Source organism: Dermacentor variabilis, chromosome 5 (genome assembly GCF_050947875.1).
Source record: "Dermacentor variabilis isolate Ectoservices chromosome 5, ASM5094787v1, whole genome shotgun sequence".
NCBI lineage: Eukaryota > Metazoa > Arthropoda > Arachnida > Ixodida > Ixodidae > Dermacentor > Dermacentor variabilis.
The window spans coordinates 41,402,279-41,421,495 of record NC_134572.1 but is presented as its reverse complement, the minus strand read 5'-3'; the positions used below and the strand labels follow the sequence as shown (position 1 = coordinate 41,421,495).

General features: G+C 44.4%; 1 protein-coding gene across 2 annotated transcripts in view; it reads left to right on the top strand.

Annotated features, from left to right (window-relative positions):
- Positions 1–1,651: 1,651 nt before the first annotated feature.
- LOC142582465 (uncharacterized) overlaps positions 1,652–19,217 on the top strand; it is a 194,140-nt gene continuing 176,574 nt past the window's right edge. For both annotated transcript variants that reach the window (XM_075692221.1, XM_075692220.1), the window contains exon 1: positions 1,652–2,349. In XM_075692221.1, the coding sequence (XP_075548336.1) occupies positions 2,268–2,349 (82 nt within the window). In that variant the 5' untranslated portion in view covers positions 1,652–2,267. The remainder of the gene's footprint in view (positions 2,350–19,217) is intronic.

Below are 19,217 nucleotides of genomic sequence, written 5' to 3'. Positions count from 1 at the left end.
AGTAGTGGCCGTGCAAGACGGGCTCTGCGGGATGCGGCGAGCACGTCTACTGATGCCATACGCGTATATGGAAACAAAGCACTGCGTGAGCTGAGGTCTGTCTGTCTGCGGCGGCTGCCGTGAATGGCGCCCACGTGCCACTCACGCGCTGCCTTTCGCGATCTCCCGATCTCCCGCGCCACGCCACATTTCGCTTTGTTTCCATTGTGGCGCACGAGATAGATTGTGCGTGCCAACCAGTATATCGCGAAATGAAAACACGTATAGAGCTGCGCTCACATTTCGCATAAGGGAGTATCGTAATCGTCGGTGATTTTTGTTTTTCATAAACAGAGCTGTGCGTCATGGTGTCTGCACTGGGGGGCGCAAATAATAGCCAGACTACGCTACATATTTTAACAATGTTGCGCTTAATAACGATATCTCTTTTCGTGAATCACTCTTGACCAATATATGTTGCACCGTGGATGCTTGAATATTCAAACAGATTTTCGTCGGCTTTTCTAAAATGCTGCAACACTGCAAAGTCAGATGCAACTAAAGTTAGGGCTGATTTTAAATTGTTTGTTTCTGTCAGCGAAATGGCAAAAAATATGGTGCTCCGAAGCATGTGAACGAAATTACTGGTCCAAGTTGACACCAGTATAACAACAAAGACGGCGACGACAACGACGACGACAACGACGATGATGACAACCACAGCTACTACAAAAACTACCTTAGTTTTTTTTTTACTAGTTGCATTTGCAGCGCTTTGATGCAAGGTCTTCCAGTGTTATCAGAGAAGTGGCTGGCTCGCCCTAGGTAGGCTAACGTCTCCTTAAACTAAGACAATAAAAAATATAAGGAGCACGTGACAAGAAAACCAACTTGCTTTCCGCGGTGAAGTTCAACCACGAAGCTCTTCGTATTGATCTGAACTAAAGAAAACAGGTTCCTTAGAGAAATGTACTCGGACCAATTGAAACGGTAGGGCATTAACAAGTAACTCCAAAGAATAAAAAAATCCCACGTGGATATATACAGGGAAATGAAAGGTTCACGTCACGTGTCTATTATTCCTATTCTGACTCTGCCCACGACAGCCGTCGAGCATAGTCGAAAATACTGATCCTTTAGGCGCCGCTTCCATGGGAAGGTAATCACTGGCATCCATGAAAGGAAGCAGCTTGCGCACAACAAAAGGAATCAGGAATCGCAAATTTGCTAAAATAAGTCGCAAAGATCTCATTGGATTCTGACCTCCGCGCACGTCCGCATAGGGTGCGACAATGTCCCGCGCGCCGCTCGCCTCCTTCCATCTCTCCCACACCCCCGCACTTCGCTCGCCACCTGTCCAGCTGCATCCCCAGCGCCCTTCCACCGTTCCCTATTTTCCCGCGCATCCGTCAGTGATCCTCTCCCACGCAGTGCTCCACGCGGGCCCAACAGCGGTACCGCCACGTGACAAGTACGTCATCAACAGCGCGGCCAATGGCGCCTCAGCGCGACGCGCCCTCCTCCTCGATTTAGCTGGGGCTCTCGACCCGACCGTCTAGGGAAAGGGGAAGGGAACGGCGCGCGTTGGAAAAGGCGAGGGCGGCCCGAAGCAATGAAGAAGGTAACAGGCGAGCGGGAGCATCCATAAAACCAACTGAGCGAAAGGCGCGAGGGTGACCGCGGAGTTGACTTCGAGCCACAGGTTTCGACGGGACACCCCTTCACGAAAGGACCCGAACGTCGAAAGCGAGCGCGAGCGCCCGTGCACGCTTCCCCTTGACGCACAAGTGCGCGGAATAAGTGAAGCACGCATCGCGGAACTTTCTTCTCCTCCTTCTGGACACCGCACGCTCGGGTCGAGAGTCGCTGGACCGGGCCACGGAGCAGAAAGGAGCGCAATCGCACTCGCCAAAACTCTCGAGGCAGTTAGCGCGGCACTCATCTGGCGCTGTGGTTCGTCTTCTTCGGCAGGTCGACCGGGCAACCGGAAAGGTTCAAAAGCCAAAGAGCGATTCGGGCCATAGACTCGCTGTCGTGCACTCTAGTTACTCGCTTCCCCCTGCAATCTCGCAACTTTTCGAAGAAAAGTGACTAGACGGGCGCTTTTCCTCGGCGTCGTTACGCGGTTGAGGCCTGATTGACCCCGTGCATCGGCGGTGACTTCCAACGAAAAAAAAAAAAGAGGAAGTCTCCGGACGCAGAGGACCACGGCTATCACCCACCTGCAGTGCACGAATCTTCGACGCAAGTCACAGCGGAGACAGCCGGAGATCACGTCAGAGGCAACCATGCTGAGAGCAAGGAGCGTCACTCTCGGCTACTCCCAATTCGTACTGGTGCTGGGTGTAACGCTACTGCTCGCAGCATCCGGTGAGTCCTGCACCGAAAGCAATTTTGTCGTATTCAATTTTATTCTGTTGTAGACGGGGTTTGCCACATTCGTAATCACAAATGATGCATTTGGCTAAACATAAGCCTCACTCGGAGCCTATATATATTGCGGACTTCCTTGCTTCAGGTACTATAGGATAGAGCCTGTCAACGACATTTACATCGACGATCTTTTCTTAAAGGAAAGCACAACGCACGCAAATTCTGCAGAGCAGTAAAGGGGTGTTACTATTAGAAACCTCAATCTACTATTTTTAAGTACATGTACGAAGTTATGGAACGCACGGACGCGCTTCCAAGCAAAAGCTACAGTAAATATTTTCAGGTTCTATCTTCTTTTTTATTTGGGGGGGGGGGGGGGGCAACGAAACTTGGTCCCATTATATTATGGGCCTACATATTCGCTGTCAAAAAGATTTTAAGGGCGGCGATATTGCACAACAAAGTCAATAAAGCCTGGTGACGTTTTGCTACGGGCTAACGACACTTTGTTTCCAGCAATGATATATAAGCTTCTGGTCACGGAAAGTGGTATGTACTGCTCACTCACGTACATGAATATTTCTTTTTCCCTCTTACACGATGCGAAATACACATGTGTTAAAACAAGGCACGAACATTGCTTCAACAATGCAACGAAAACCGATTCTATGTACGAGAAAGTTGCACGGTAAATAAATTAAGGGTCCCCCAAGCAACCAACTATTCTTTCATAACTTTTTTTCCGTATGACAGGGGGGAGGAGGGGGGGATGAAATGCAACGTACACTGTTTGGTGCAACTTTGGTGTGAAGTTCTTCCTACAATAAAATGCGGTTCAGTACTGTATGGAATATTTAAAACACGGCCTGCGAACTTAGCGCAGACTTGAGATTAAGTAGACAAATAAACTTGCTTGTTTAAATATTTATAGTTTTCTCCTGTAAAGCGTGCTTTTTTCTGAGATGAGAAATAATGCAACAAAGCGGACTTGAGAGCTGGTTTTCAGTGTGTACTCGTAGAACACCTCTTTGTACGACGCCTTAAACAAGGTTTAAGTAGTTCTGCTATAATTACTCACTTTTAATTTTCCCTTAGCTCTGTTCACTGCCAGTTAGTGCTGCAATTATGCGCTTACTAAATTTGTCTTGCGTCATGAGCGCGGCAAGTTCGAAAACACTCTGAGCTCGGTAGGCCGGTCGATCAGAAGACTGCCTCTTCCCTATATTATGAAATACAAAATATTACAAAGAGCAACAGAGAGATTAAAACACTAAATTATGTGGTTTTATGAGCCAAAACCACGATCTGATTATGAGGCACGCCGTAGTGGGGGACTCCAGAAATTTGGACTACCTGGGGTTCTTTAACGTGCACCTAAACCTATGTAAACGGTACTTTCGCATTTCGCCCCCATCCATGCCGGTGCGACAGGGATTCGATCCCGCGACCTTCTGCTTAGCAGCCCAACACCACAGCCATTAAGCGATCACGGTGGGTCAGAGAGATAGCAAAAAATACTGTGATTTCTCTCAAGAACTTAGATAAGCTCTCTGCCACCTACTAGCTTTTCTTTCTCTGTTATTACTTTATAACTGCAGAGGAGGGGGGTGCGGGAGTTGTAGCAGAGGGTTCTACTATTTCGCATACATATGCAAGATTGGAAAAAATGCGGAATATTTAAGTCCTCCAAGTTTCCACAGCAATAACTTAAAACGTAGTTCGACAATGCAGGCTTCTTATACAGTAATAACTAGCTTGCTTTAAACATTTAGATGTTGAGGCTCACTTCACGCACAAGAAATTTGAGAATTCTTATCCGGAATATGATCAAAGATAAGTGTAATTGAAAAGGAGGACTAAAACTTACCGGCTTGATTGTTGTCAATATATTATCCATAAACATCAAAATGTCTGTAACTTGTAAACAATTATTTGCATTTCGCATTCATAAAATGTTGTTTCAACTTTTTTACTCGGCCGTCCAAGGTAGTGATATATTTAGGAATCTGCGTTTACGCCGTTCTTAAAAAATCACAATATAAATCTGTTTTTCAGCGTTTGTAACAACAATAAAAAAGAAAGCCTAGAGATTAACAGCAATTAATAATGTCAGTCACAATGTGGTGACTTTGAAAGAACAGTACATAAAGCACAAATCACAATGTAGATGCACAATGATATTTGCATTTAGCAGTATATACATTAGATAAAAATGAGATTTCTTGTTTTTAATAGTGCGTAGTAGTGCGTGCACCGCGAAAAAAAAAGTATCTCGCAAACATTCAAAGTTTTACGAATATTCTCCATGATATTAGGGTCAACAATCTATGCTCTCTGTTAAATATTTGCTAAAGTACTGCAATATGGTCAGACATTTTGTCGCATACTTAATTATTTGCAGTAAATTGATGGACATGTGGTAACCCGTCTCGCGTCGAAGAGAAAAGCTCTCAAGGTAAAGCAATCGCCGAATAGGGTACACATTGGCTCAAAAAAAAATTTTAATAGAACACCATCACCCCGTAATATGTTAATACGTGCTACAGAAAACCTTCATGAATTCCACACAGCTTCTATGTCTTATCAGTGTCAATAGTGTAGATGACATCCCCATTTAAAGTCGTCCCAAGTGCCTTGGTTCATCACTATAGCACAACACGCAAGCATATTGCGTGGGAAAGGAGGGCTTGAAATATATGAGAAAATGAATAACTCAATTATATATTAATTAATTAATTCATTCATTCATCCATATTATTCGTCATCATGTAACACGGCTCCCGGAGCACAAACATAAAGCCGCAGGAATGTAGCTTGACGGAGATATCTGCTGGAAACTACATCACATGTTATTAACTACATTTAGCAAAGAAGCATTGTGAAAGCTCCGCGAAATGCTCTAGAGTTATAACGGCACCGGAGGTGGCATAAGCTATATGACCAGGAGTACGGTTTCTAACCACAGCAAAGACCTTCTAGTGCGATCAACCTTGCTCTAGCCATCCCGCAATAAGAACCTTGTAGTTGCCGCATTGTGCTATTAGCGGTCCATACACGAAGCTGAAATTTCAGATCAGCAGACTTCATTCTATCAATCACGTACTAGTACCTGCAGTTGCGCTTACGAAGAACGTCCTTTAGTTCGCTGGACTGCAGTCATCAAATAAACGTTATACTGTGCCCCAATTTGGGGATTACAAGGCATGAACATCGTTTTAGGGACGTGCACAGTGTTCGTTGATAAGCCAACTAAGCCGAAGATGAATATTCTCGGCTGCCGGGTACACAAACGAGATTCGCACGACCTGCACACCGCACGCAATTCGGGGCCGATCGAACAATATTACGAGCGTGCTTCAAAAAGTAGAAAGAGTCGTCCCGGCCTTCCAGAGTGTCTGTAATTAGGGCTCCGCTTTATCGCGTACTTTTCCGTATTGGAGAGTAAGGGCTTCTTAACGGAAGATAGATGCCGGCAGCTTGCAGGTTCACGGCTGCTTGCAGCACCCGGCACAAACACACTCTCCCAGGTCAAAACAGAAAAGACTGAGCAAACGTTAGACGTTAAAGGAAGAACTGGTCATGTATACGCTCCCCTGAGTGTAATTCGTTCAGATTGCTTGTTTTTGCACAAATTGTAAACCACGTTCTTTTTCATTAGATAGCAGTGTCGTCATACAGAAGGGTCGAAGTGTGACAATTGAAATATTCGCTCGATTGTGGTAGATATAAACTATACTTTTCTTGTTTCCCGCATTGCATCACAAAGAATAAACACGTCAAGACATTCCACCAGAACGAGGACAACGATTTTTTTTATTCTGGGATTTACCGTCCCAATGTTGCACAGAGGGCCGAGGGGGACGCTGTAGTGGGGGGTTCCGGAACAATTTTCGTGTACGTGTCGTGAACGTGTACCTAAAGCACGATACAAAAACTTTATACATTCCACGCCGATCGGAATGCGGCACCGGGGGCAGGGGACCAAATCCGCGACCTTGTGCTCATCAGTGCCACGCCAAAGCCACTGAGTCACCGCGGGTGCTATGTTACAGTAATTCACATGATAGTTATACGGTGGCAACTGTAGGCATTGGTCATCGTCGCATCACAAAGAATAAACATATTGTACGATGTACCATTCCTACTAGATCACTGATAACTGCTTTCTCCAACAATGCCTACAAAGTGACGTGCGTTTTTCTAAGAGCAAATGAAAAAGCAGGCTGCGGTGCGTACCGCTGCTTTGAATCTGCTCTATTTCGGCAACAAGATTTCATTCATGGTCGCAATTGTAAATAGACAACACTCGATATCGTTGTGGGCCTGGGTTGTCTAGGCTTTTAATCGCCGAAAGGCGGCGGGACCAGTTCGCTGCTTTGTAGCCGCTCCCTTGTCCAATAGAGAGATGCGCATACACTTTCATCTCCGTACACTTTTATCTCCGTCTTTCGCCTTTTTGTTGCGCTTTAAGAGTTCCAATGATGAATGTCAAACAGCCATCCCGCCTGCACATCTCGTTGCACTATTACCGCTGTCTCTCTCTCTTTCTCTCGTTATTTTCCAACCTCTATGGGTTTGGTATGGGTTAGAGGTTTCTCGCACAATAGGCGTGCGAGCAAGGCTTCAAGATGAACAATACACTGCCAGGAGCGCCGGTCTGTTGTCCGTGATCTAACAATAAATCACGACATAAAACTTGTTCATGTAATGTCATCTCAGAAATATATCTGAAACACACAAATCTGTTAATGCAACTGCACGTCGTATTCAACGGCTTGTTTGATTTCATTAATATTCTTAAATTTTGACTAGTACATTCCTGAGCCACTGGATACGTGCCACGCAGTAGGTGCCAGACTTGTACGTAACGAATTACATGTAATTAGTTACATGTAATAAATTACACTTTCATTCATTCACGCCCACTGTGATTCAATTTCTTTTTTTCAGTGAGCAATTGCATGTAACCAGCTACTTTACTGAAGAGACAAGCCGTAAGAGGCGGCGCAGAAGAACTCGAATTTGGCGGGGACCGCAGTAGGACGCCCGCGCTAGTGCTACGCAGCATCCTCGTGGAAGCACGAGTTCAGACAGGCAAACCCGGGGATTCAGTATTTGACTCCTCATCCTGTAACGCTCCACCAGACGTGACCGACGAACTGAACCGGCACTGGCCTGTCTCAACTGCGACGGCGACTTCGGACGTTAGTGCAAGGAAATCAGAGAAGGGGGATTTTTATTTTTTCAGCTTCTCCATGGCCCTAGAGGGAACGCCTTCCCCGATACCCCAGCAATAATGAAGCGTTGCCCTTGGTAGAGGACCCAAACTGCAGAGCATCGCGGCATTTTAAAACAAACCCGAACCTCGCAGGCCCATGGCCATTCGTACATTACAATACCACCCTTCCCTCTAGCACGCACATGTAATGAGTTTTCAGTGACGCTCCTGCAGCCTTTACGAAAAAAAAAAACGTTAGAAGAGAACCTACGAAAATTGTGAACAGAAATTATTAGTGAGGATAAACAATGCTTGAAGGGCTTGCAGAGGACGCACTGAACGTGCCAGGCTAGCTTGGTATATTTGCCTTATTTGTGCAATGTCAATAAGAGTTCGAAGGAACGTAACGTACAAGTAATTAGTAAATAGTAAGAGCTAACCTAGAAGTAAATTAGTAACTGTAATCGATTACGTTTCTGAACGAAAAATTGTAATTGTAACGGGTTACTATTTTTTTCAGAAACGCGCACAATTCTAGCATATGCCTATTCTCTGGGATGGATATGTGCCACCATGACACAAGGGTTATATATTTCTGTGTTTACAAATGTGTCGTAGCTCTCCGTATATACACCACTCATCGCCATTCTTCTCCCTGTAAGCATCATTCATCGCCTTCGACCACGTGACGTCGCTGCGTCAACGTTTCACTCTGTGCGTGCGCCTCAATTGAAGTCTGGATTTCAGCACAGCTTGTGAACCTTGTAGTCTATAAAGAGAAACATCGTATGAAATTACACGTTGCTTTGGGATGGAAATAAACGCAGTTGTACGCATTACATTTCGTTGCAAAACGTTTAAATAAGGGTTTTCAGTGAAGCTTTTGTTCACATGAAGTGCAGCGTGCGGTTTGGATGTGCATAATTGTTATTCTTCTGGGCGACCCAGTCACAGAAATGAGCAAAGCAATTGACTGAATCATTGGTATAAAAAAATGACATCTTGTCACGAAAGTTTACTGACTACGGAATATCGGCAAGCGCCGCCATCTAGTTCCAGCGTTCTTCCGATGAAGAATTTGCTCAGTCATTAATTCCTGCTATTCATTCACATATAAAAATGAGAGCTTTTTGCATTATCGTATTTGCTAAGATACATAAATTCTGTTAAAAAATGGGAGACGGTTGGCCATCCTTCGTGACTTGCAGGCACCTTTGTCGTCACTTCATAGTCACAACACATATTCGCAAAACATGGCTTTTGTTTACGAGACTCTTAACGAACTCATTGAAACAAGTGAGGACAATCGCACAATAATGTTACAATTTATACCGGGCCAATATCTCTGGGAATGTTGCAGCAGACGAAGCAGTTGGACAAGCGCATGTTAAACAACGTCACATCTGGACGTATTCTGACACAAGACGAATTGCGGCGCATACTAAGACAGATCAGCCCGCGGTTGCAGAGAGAAATGGTTTTATCGGAAATCGAAATATTCAGATTTACATAACGTGTACCCTTCCCTTCAATTTAACATCGCATCCCTATTGTATACCACCAGAACCTTTGAAGCTCTCATTTACCGTCTGCGGCTCGGTGCCGCGTATATAAAACACTTTCTACAAAAAATCTCAAGAGCTGATAGTCCGAAATGCGCTTATGGCCACGTGCATGAGCATATACAAGATCTTCTGGTAGAATGTACGCGAGAAGAGACACAGAGACTATGTTTAACACGTGATTCAATGACATTGGATCACAGGCCCTTCAGCGTCAAGAAGATCTTCATACTCTAGGTCCGTGGCAAACACATACTTTGCAAAAGCGAGCGTTAATGGCGCTCCGAAAATTTCTAGTAGCGACCGATATTCTCGGAAGCTGCTGAGTGAAGTGTTTATTTGTGTTAAGCTCACTATATGTGTTTAATTCGGCCCGACATTGTCCAAATCAGTGCCTGGATTCATGCGCCTTCATGTGAACATGTTCCGTGTTTTCTTACATGTACTGACCAGTGTAGGTATGTGGCTGGACTTTGTATTACTTCGTTTCTGAGTTGACTCTCAGTCTTAAAGTGTTTACGTGGTTTCCTTTTCACATCTCTAGACTTTATTATTTGCCCATCTCTATGTGAAAAGGAGCAGCCGGCACCAATAAAGCGCGCCAGCATCATAATATAACAGTAAAAAAAGGTTTCTGTAGAGAGATTTAAGTAGATTGTATTCGAGCTACTCTACTTACGTGCGTTTTAAAACAAAAGATAAATAACCGTAAATGTGAACTGCGGAGTGAAGTTGAATTCAGCTGAGTGTTTGGACCCGCTATCCGTGTTACAACATGAATGACTTCAGCACCAATGGCTTAAAGATGACAAAGTGTGTATAACATTCGGGTAGGGGGATGTACAGATGTTAGATATCGAATCAAGTTTTTGTTGCGGCAACATTATGTTTAATTTTTAAGTTGTTTTGCTATCAACTGATCTAAACTTACGCACCAATGAAATTCTGCAGTGCTATCCAGTCCTGTTTCCAGTGCAGTGGTATCTAATGCAGTGCTGTTCTTCGGATATTGATGTGAGTACGAGCTTTAGCAGCCAACTAAAGAAATTTTTACAGCGAAGCTGTTGGCCCCTAGTTGGCCAGGATTTTTCACCTGCGCGTACGCGGTGCCCACACAAAAACAAGCGGCAGCTAGAAGGCTTTGTGTTTGACTTTCCGCGCAACAGAATTATGTTTTCTCGCATATTCCAATTACAATCCGAAGCTATCAGGTCTTCTAGTTGTGTGTAAGTCGTACTTTACGCATCTTCTGACGCATTTTACTTTGACGAATTAAATTAGTTCAATAGCACACTTGCGCTAGGAGGAGGGCCTACAAAAATGAGGATGTACACTATGCTAACGCTACCGCCACCTAGCAGCGGCGGCCACTTAGACAGACCTCAAACGGCAGCTGTCTCTCAGTTTCCGCGAAACAGAATTAGGTTCTCTGGTACATTCGGATTACAATCCGCAGCTATCATGCCTGCAGCTGGTGTGTAAGTCGTACTTTACGCATTTTGTGGCGCAATTTACTTTTAAGCATTCATTTATTTAAGTAATGCACTTGCGCTTGGCCGAGGGCCTAAAAGAATGAGGACGCATGCTGCACTTCTGCCCACGTGCGTGATCACGTGACGTACGTCGCTTGCGGTGGTCGGCAACAGCTTCGCTGTCGATGCACATTCGCAGGATGGAATGGAAGCGGATTTCTTAAATGAAAATATCACTCAAAGTTTCTGTAAGCTTCACCTGATCGTACACATTAACGCGTACGAGTCTAAAATTGGTCTCATACATCTACGATTCATATTGCTTAGTAAACAAGGGGCGCAGTTCTGCGTACTCGCCTCATGCTCGTTTATTCCGAGCTACCGCTTTATCTTTCTTTCCATTAATATTGCCATCGACAGAAAAAAATAACAGAATAAAATACGGCTGGAAAACTGCTACTGTCGTTCTCTTTCATTACTGTTTATCTTTGAACAGTCATTGACATTGCACAGTAGTGTTTTTATCGTCATTTTGTTGGTGACGTCGTGAAGAAATCACTTATTCTTAAATAGACGGGAATGTTCAGTCCGACATTATTTTTTTTTCTTGTCGCTCGAATTAAGCTATAGTTAATCGATACTACCCCCATTTCCAAATAAATGCACACGCCGGATATGGTCAGTGACAGCGTTTTTTTATAAATTATTTATTTAGTTATTTCTGACAGAGAGCACGTCCCTTAGCCGAAACCTCCGGTCTTTTAAGCGCAAACAAAACGATTTCTTCTCTCAATATAGACCCTGCGAGAACTGTGTTCTTCACTGGCTCCCGTCTTTTTTCCGGATTACCGAAGCAGCTAAAATGCTCTGGCTATATATACACATTATTCAATAAGAAAGAAAATGTTTCACCTGAATTTCCTTTCAAACGTCGTAAAAAGAGCAATCGCACGAGGCTTAAGGTTCGTGCGCTTTTTAAAAGCACTAAATGAGTCGCTTGAAGTTCAGATGTTGGAGAGAAACAAAGTCTCGCAGGCATTTTTTTGTTAGCCTATTCCCCCAACGTTCAATTCTCTGGCACTTGAATCTTGACAGTCCCGTTTTGTTTATATAAACACATAAACATACAAAGAATGTTCTTATCTTCTTCAAAGGTTCAAATGGCATCCTTTGGCGTTCGCTGTGCTCCCACAGTGCCTCACTCTTGTATTCTCACTCGCCTGCGAGCTCAAGTACTCCAGATCTATAATCCGCAATATCCCGTTCACTTCGCTTCCATGTTTTTGCGGAAAGAGAACATTTGATTACTTTTTATTTATTTATTTATTTATTTATTTTTGCTGTTGGGGGGGAGGATCAATATTCGAACGCTCGCACAGGACACGCTCATCGAAGCGAAATCCCACACACAAGCGATATTCCCTCTGAATAGATGTTTAAACAGGTCGAGCCACCGCTGAACAAACTTAACTATAATTTTCCACGAAACATTAAAACAACGAAAGGATGCTCACCTTTCTCTCTCGAATTACCACAATTTGCATTTAAATTAGTCTTCGGAAACGTGTTTCGCTAACCTCCGCCCTAAATGCCAGGTGCGGCGGCAATATATATATATATATATATATATATATATATATATATATATATATATATATATATATATATATATATATATATATATATATATTCGTCAGTATCTAGCACGCGGAAGTGGTTCTTTTTGTTCTTGGCACGGAGTTCCTGCTAGAACCGGCGAGGCTTAGCCAGCTGCGCTTAAATCCCCTATTCGCCCATGCTGGCCAACACACTCCTGACACTCTGCATATATCTCGACAAGTGATGCGGGGATATATAAATATTAGGTACTAATACGCTGTACCCAGTCTCTCTGTGTGCGCTTGAACACGCACAGAAATTTTATCTCGCGAAGAAAAATAGGCATCCATGGAATGGCGTGAGCTTTGCGACAATACCTCATCCACTGAACGCAACATTAATTATCTGCTGCAAGGAAGGTGATGGAAGGCGAGTGGCAGCAAAACTAATTAGTTCAGGACGTGCACTGATCTAGAGATTGACGGAATTATTCTCGATGTAACCAAAATCAAAAACTCACAGTACACTGTCGAAATAATTTTGATGGAGACCTGATTAGCATTCAAAGCCCGCCGCATTGTATCATAGATTTAGTGATTGCCTTGTCACGTTGCCCAAAGCATGTTAATATTTAAAAAGAGGACCCTCTGTGCTACGTGGACAAGTAAATTGGCAAACGCATAGATTTGATATTGTTTATTTTTGACAGATGTGCAACACTTTTATTAAAGGCAATGAAGATTTGTAAAATTTCATTTCCAGTATATTGCCCTATATTTCATATTTACACTAAAAGTCTATACGAGAGAAGAATACGGAACACACAAGAAGCACAAATACTGGATTAACTGCTCTGCACTTGATTTAGTGATTGACTTGTTGTTGGGAGCGAACGAACGAACTAATGAATGAATGAATGAATGAATGAATGAATGAATGAATGAATGAATGAATGAATGTAAATTGGACGTCGGATGACGAAAACTAAGGCGGGACAAAGCAAGTCTCACCTTCGTATCAATATTACACGTAGCGGTTATTTGTATATGCCAACGCGCCCTGCGCACTCAAGAAGCAGCGGTAGCTCCTACTACCACGTGACGGCAATGATTACCATATCACCCAGCCGGTGTAGAATTTGTATCGTAACCGCGATGGTGAGGGTTCGACTGCCGGCGTGATCACCAGCGCAGTTTTCGCATTTTCGCTTCGTTACCTCTTTAAGTGTCGGTGCCTGAAGCACAATTTCCTGTTGGTGCCGTACGTTTATCCTGTTCTAGCACGATGACTAGCGAACAATATTTCTTGCGTACATTGGTGAGATTCAATCTCAGTGAGCAGAGAGAGATAATTTAATTGAAAGAAGGCAGAGAGGTCGGCCTGAGTTAAGGTGCTCTAGCCTGTTACTCTGCACAGGGGGAGGGGGAACGGGTACATAAAGATGTGATGAGGGATGATGATGACATAGCAAGAGGAATGCGCAAAGGTGAAAGAAAGTTCAACACTCTGATGATAAACATTCATAAATGTCATCCATGAAGCCACAATCAGGTTTCGCATCAAGTCTGTTGTCAACAATTTGAGTGAACTTAAATATAGAGGCGCTAGGCACGCTGCCCTGCGTAGCCCCAACCTTGACGACCAACTCTGGGCGACTCAGCAGGCCTGCGAGGCGGCGAAGAGGCAACACCTCGACGTCCCCACGTGGGAGGCGAAGGCCCAGCCACCATCTCTTGCTGGTTTCAATAAAGTTTATTCAGTCAGTCAGGACGAAGCTGGTGTGGGCCTCCCCTGCGTGAACAGCCCAAGCGCCAAACAAAATCTTTATAGCATATAAAGAGCTGCGATAAGAGGCTCTAGCACGGCGAGCACTTGTAGGGCACTTTAGAGGCCGGAGTCTCGAGACCACCGAGAATCACGCGCATTGATTCTACTAGGTGCTTCAGCATTTTTTGTACACTCTCCTTCTCATTGTGTTCATCTTCTTGCTTGCCCGTAGTGTCAGCGGTTTCATAATCATCATCATCATCATCATCATTATCAGCCTGGTTACGCCCACTGCAGGGCAAAGGCCTCTCCCATACTTCTCCAACAACCCCGGTCATGTACTAATTGTGGCCATGCCTTGCCTGCAAACGTCTTAATCTCATCCGCCCACCTAACTTTCTGCCGCCCCCTGCTACGCTTCCCTTCCCTTGGGATCCAGTCCGTAACCCTTAATGACCATCGGTTATCTTCCCTCCTCATTACATGTCCTGCCCATGCCCATTTCTTTTTCTTGATTTCAACTAAGATGTCATTAACTCGCGTTTGTTCCCTCACCCAATCTGCTCTTTTCTTATCCCTTAACGTTACACATATCATTCTTCTTTCCATAGCTCGTTGCGTCGTTCTCAATTTGAGTAGAACCCTTTTCGTAAGCCTCCAGGTTTCTGCCCCATATGTGAGTACTGGTAAGACCCAGCTATTATATACTTTTGTCTTGTATATAATAGCTGGGTCTTACCAGTACTCACATACGAATCACCGGTTTCATTCGCCCTATAATTCTTGGCTTCATGGCGCAGAGGACCGCTAGTGCCCGCTGGCATAGTCGTGAGCCTAGAGGGCAGCAAAGGCCATTCCGTGTCTGTATCAGCCGGTGGAGGTGAATGTTTGCCGCGTGCTCTCGTGGACCTTGAATTATCAGTAGGCGCCGTGACCGTCCTCGATGCACGCACAGGCAGAGGTGGTCGTGGTACCTTCGCCACGCTAGGTAGTTCTCCTGAAATGGTTTTGTGATGCTTCTGTCGCGAGCGTTGGTCACTTTGGCGAACAGATTGAGCAGCCTCTTTACGTGAAGATTGGTCTCCTGCCATTTTTCGAAGAATACGAACCTCTTGTTACATCTTCGGGCATTGCTTCTAAGTCGCTTCGTGAGAGCCAGTACAGTTGGGACATTTAAATGAGGACGCCTCACGGTCGGTGGTATCATGCTCTCCGCGGCAACGCGAGCAGGTGGCTTTGCTTCTACAAAACAGCGCTCACGTATCCTATCTTGTGAAATTTCCGGCACTGAAAAGGCCTCGGAACGAATGGTCGTACTCGGTGTATCATGTAGCCTACTTTGATAGACGCTGGTAATGTCGAAGAAGCAAATATTAACTTGATACATCGGGAGTGTCCAATATTTGCTCCTTGAAATCTACAAGAAGCAATTTTCCTCAGGTTCATACGAATAGTTGGACATCGGTTACATGCTTGAGCTTCTATAACAAGGATAAAGAGAGCGGCAAGGTGGACTTGTTGATAGTTACGATGTTCTAGAAGTATATATCACGCACGCAGGGACGGGGAACGCACGAACCGCTGTGATTCTCGTTTCCTGTCTTTACGTGTCCCAGTTCCGGCGTGCGCTAAATTCTTATATATAAGATAACTAAAGTGAGCTTTCATTTTTTACATGTCAAGTAAACAACATTGGTACTTCTGTAAATTGGCACATTAGTATATAAGTGAACAACATTGGTACACAGTGGGTATTCCATACGGTCACGTGAGATGTGTTTCGATGTCGCTCGTCAGTTTAATACATTATACTTGGGCTCCCGCACGTTTATACAGAAAGATAATATAGAGAGAATTACACGTACAACTTTGAACGAGCGTACGCAAAGTAAAATATGAAAAACAAGTGAAGCAAGCATACAATTTAAAGAAGTACCTTGACAACTTTCTACAGCATACTCAACAAAGGCGCTGGGAGTTTATGGTACGTCTTTTGTAAGAGTGCTTAGAAGAAATCAAGAGCACCGACCACGAGTCAAGGACAGACAGACAGACAGATCAGATGGGGAACTTAAATCACGTGCTTTCTGCTGCTCTATATCATCTATATAAGCCTGTAAGGTACTATGACTGATGAAAACTACTAAAAACTTTGCTGATTAACATTAAAGAATTGGGGGAGAAACATGGTGGAAATGTGATATCGCAGTTAAACGTGAGGTTGAAAAAAATTGTCTAAAGATATATAGTTCGAACGCATGCACGTTAAGTACAAAGTAAAAAAAAACCTAAAAATAAAGTGCAAATCATTATACACTGTCAGAACTTGAGGCACGGTTGCACGATATCAAGGTTGCTAACAAATAGTATTTTAAAGGATTCATGCGCCCGTTATGAGGAGCTTAGACTAACCCCCCTAGAGAAACCGCACAAAGTGGCGAGCAGCTACTCCACGCTATGTCTCGGAAGGCTTTCTTGCGAGTACGCCAGGGGATTTCGGCACTCGGGATAAAACACGTAGCATTTTACTGATTTAAATATTTGAACATTAGTCGTTGAAAACCACGTCTTGCATGCTTTAAAAGCGAGTTTCCTCGTTCGCCTTCTTACAGCCTCTAGCGCGCTGCATTTTGAGCACGGAAAATGTTTTTTTTTATCTGTGATTAATCACATCTAGACGAATTATTCCCGTCGACCATCTCGGAAGTAAACACGTAAATAGTTTCTCCTTTGACATGTTCAAATGCAAGCCCCTGGAAATATATTGTTTTTTCTGTAATCTTTCACATCCAGACTAACTATTCACGTCAATAAAAGAACCTTGCGTGCCCTTTCTTGCACCTGAAGAGCCGGCTGGCGGTATACATTTCCGCTCACATTATCGCGTATTCGTAAAGTTTATTATTACATTAAGATATCCCCTAAGCATGCTGGGTATTCCAGTGCCGTTACTGATCCCGTATGCAGATATGAAAAATTCACTCAACAAAAATGGCCTGGGTATTGGGCATGAATTCATGCTGGTCACGCAAGGAATCGTCCTAAGGATTTATGCAAACATTCACGTCATTCCTGTCGGTTTACGTAGCTGCGGCCAGCCGCTATAGTGGCCAAAATACGTGTCATCGTGTGCCTGGTTAATTCATTAACCAGAATGAACACGCACGAGCAAACTTGCAGCACACCTCCTCACGTATACTCTAAAACCCTGGTCGAAGTTATAATTAAAGCGCGCGGTGAATGCGTCGCATTCGGTTATGTAACTGCACCAGTCAGGGTCAAATGCTTGCGGGATGCGTGTCCGCTAAGAAGTTGAAGATCAGCTCTATTTCAGATCGCGGCGATTGAGACGGTGCAGCACCATGGTGGGCGCCCACGCTAGTGCACGTATACACATTTGAAATCCAGGCTGCGTTCCCAGCTTCACAGGGTATTTCGATTTTTCTGACACCCCGCATTTCGGCTGCTTGTGAGCTTGCCAGTACATCAAGTTGTGCTACACTAAAACGAAAAGTAACTGACGTGAACTTCTAAGCCGCCCATGTTACCCGAAAATGGAACGGTTGTTCACTTGCACTGTATTCAGAAATGAAGATAGGATGATTTATACAAACACCCACGTTGTTCCTCTCTTCAATAAAGCTGTTTTATTTCTCAGTTTTCCTTCTTGAAAAAACACCAACACAACATATAAACCCGTCCTTTTTGTATGTCTCAGTTGAAAAGGAGGGTACAAATTGCAAAAAATATATATAATTTTGACGCTAAAAGCGCCATTGCACATTTTTTAATTACAAACTTTCGTGGCATAGGCGCATAATGTGCCAGCGAGGGCGCCGATCATACGAAAACCTCCCCTTCGGTAAACTTCGCGCAGCGAAAATCGCTCCTCGCACACTTAATTTGAGCGCTAGCTCTTTCCCGCAAACAGCCGTGTAACATGCACCGGCGGAGGCATGACGTGAACAGGCGGTATGCTAATGCCGGAGAGCGGAACCGTACAGATATATCCTGGCACGTCGAATTACATGGCGGCTCAACATATTAGCATGCCCTCTAAACTGACGCATCACAAAAAGGTAAACGCCAGTCGCCCTCAAGTCAATATGTCGGGAAGAACACCTCGCGCACTTGTTGAGACTTCACATAAGCTAATCAAAGGCAAATTTGGCAGTGAATGTAGGAAAGGTTGCAAATTAAGGTAGTCTTGAAAACGATCGCCTGATAACATAGCCTCCATATCTAATCCCGACGCGTTCCGCTCTCAGTTACTCATGCTTTTCCCATTTAATACCGTTCACGAGTGACCAATCTAGTGTATGTTATCGTGCATTTTTGCCATGTTGTATATCATATTCATAAACGGTATTCCTTTGCTCTGTTAACAGTAACAAGTGTTCGTGTGCCTTCAGATATTGCTCTGTATTCCTAGTGCCTTCAATATTGTGTAACACGGTAATCTTTTTATAGCACTGTTCCTGCTGGCAATTTGTCCTTTTTCTACATTTTACTGTTTAATATGCCCCCCTTACTTTATGCCCTGCCATAGGGCCTGTAAGGTTCTTTTGAATAAATAAATAAATCAGTGTGATATATATATATATATATATATATATATATATATATATATATATTACGATACCATTGAGCGATGCTCAAGAGACGAGCTGCCGCGAGAACGACGATGACGTTGGTCGGTGCCCTTGGCACGAGCGAGTTTCAGCCTGGCTGCCTGGCTCCAGTGTAAATAAAGTGTAAATAGCATCATTAGTCTGTGTCTTTCCACACGTACACATACCCACACTTGTCTCGTCTACACGCAATCTCCCCAGACAGTTATACGTCCCGAACATGTCCCTGGTGTAGCAACCACACAGCGACACTCGCGCACATAACACACGAATGCACCGACTGTCCGGGCGACGCAATTTCGCCACGAGTCACAACACACACGCTCACTGCGTGGTCTTGGGAGGCGAGACTCTCCGAACTGGACCTGGGAAGCCAACTGGCGACCCTCGACCAGGCCCGGCGAGCCGCGATCGCCAGTGGAGCCCTGTCAGAGGGAACCACCCAGGAATAAACCACGCAACGGTTTCTGCAATAATAAAGTTCCTCCTCCTCCTCCTCCTCCTCCTCCTCCTCCACACGTAAAATTTCTGGTGGAGGTCAGCGATCCCCGTCCTCACCACGGAACTCCGAAGTGGTCGGTACACCGAGCTTGTCACCATGCCTCTCGGTGACGAG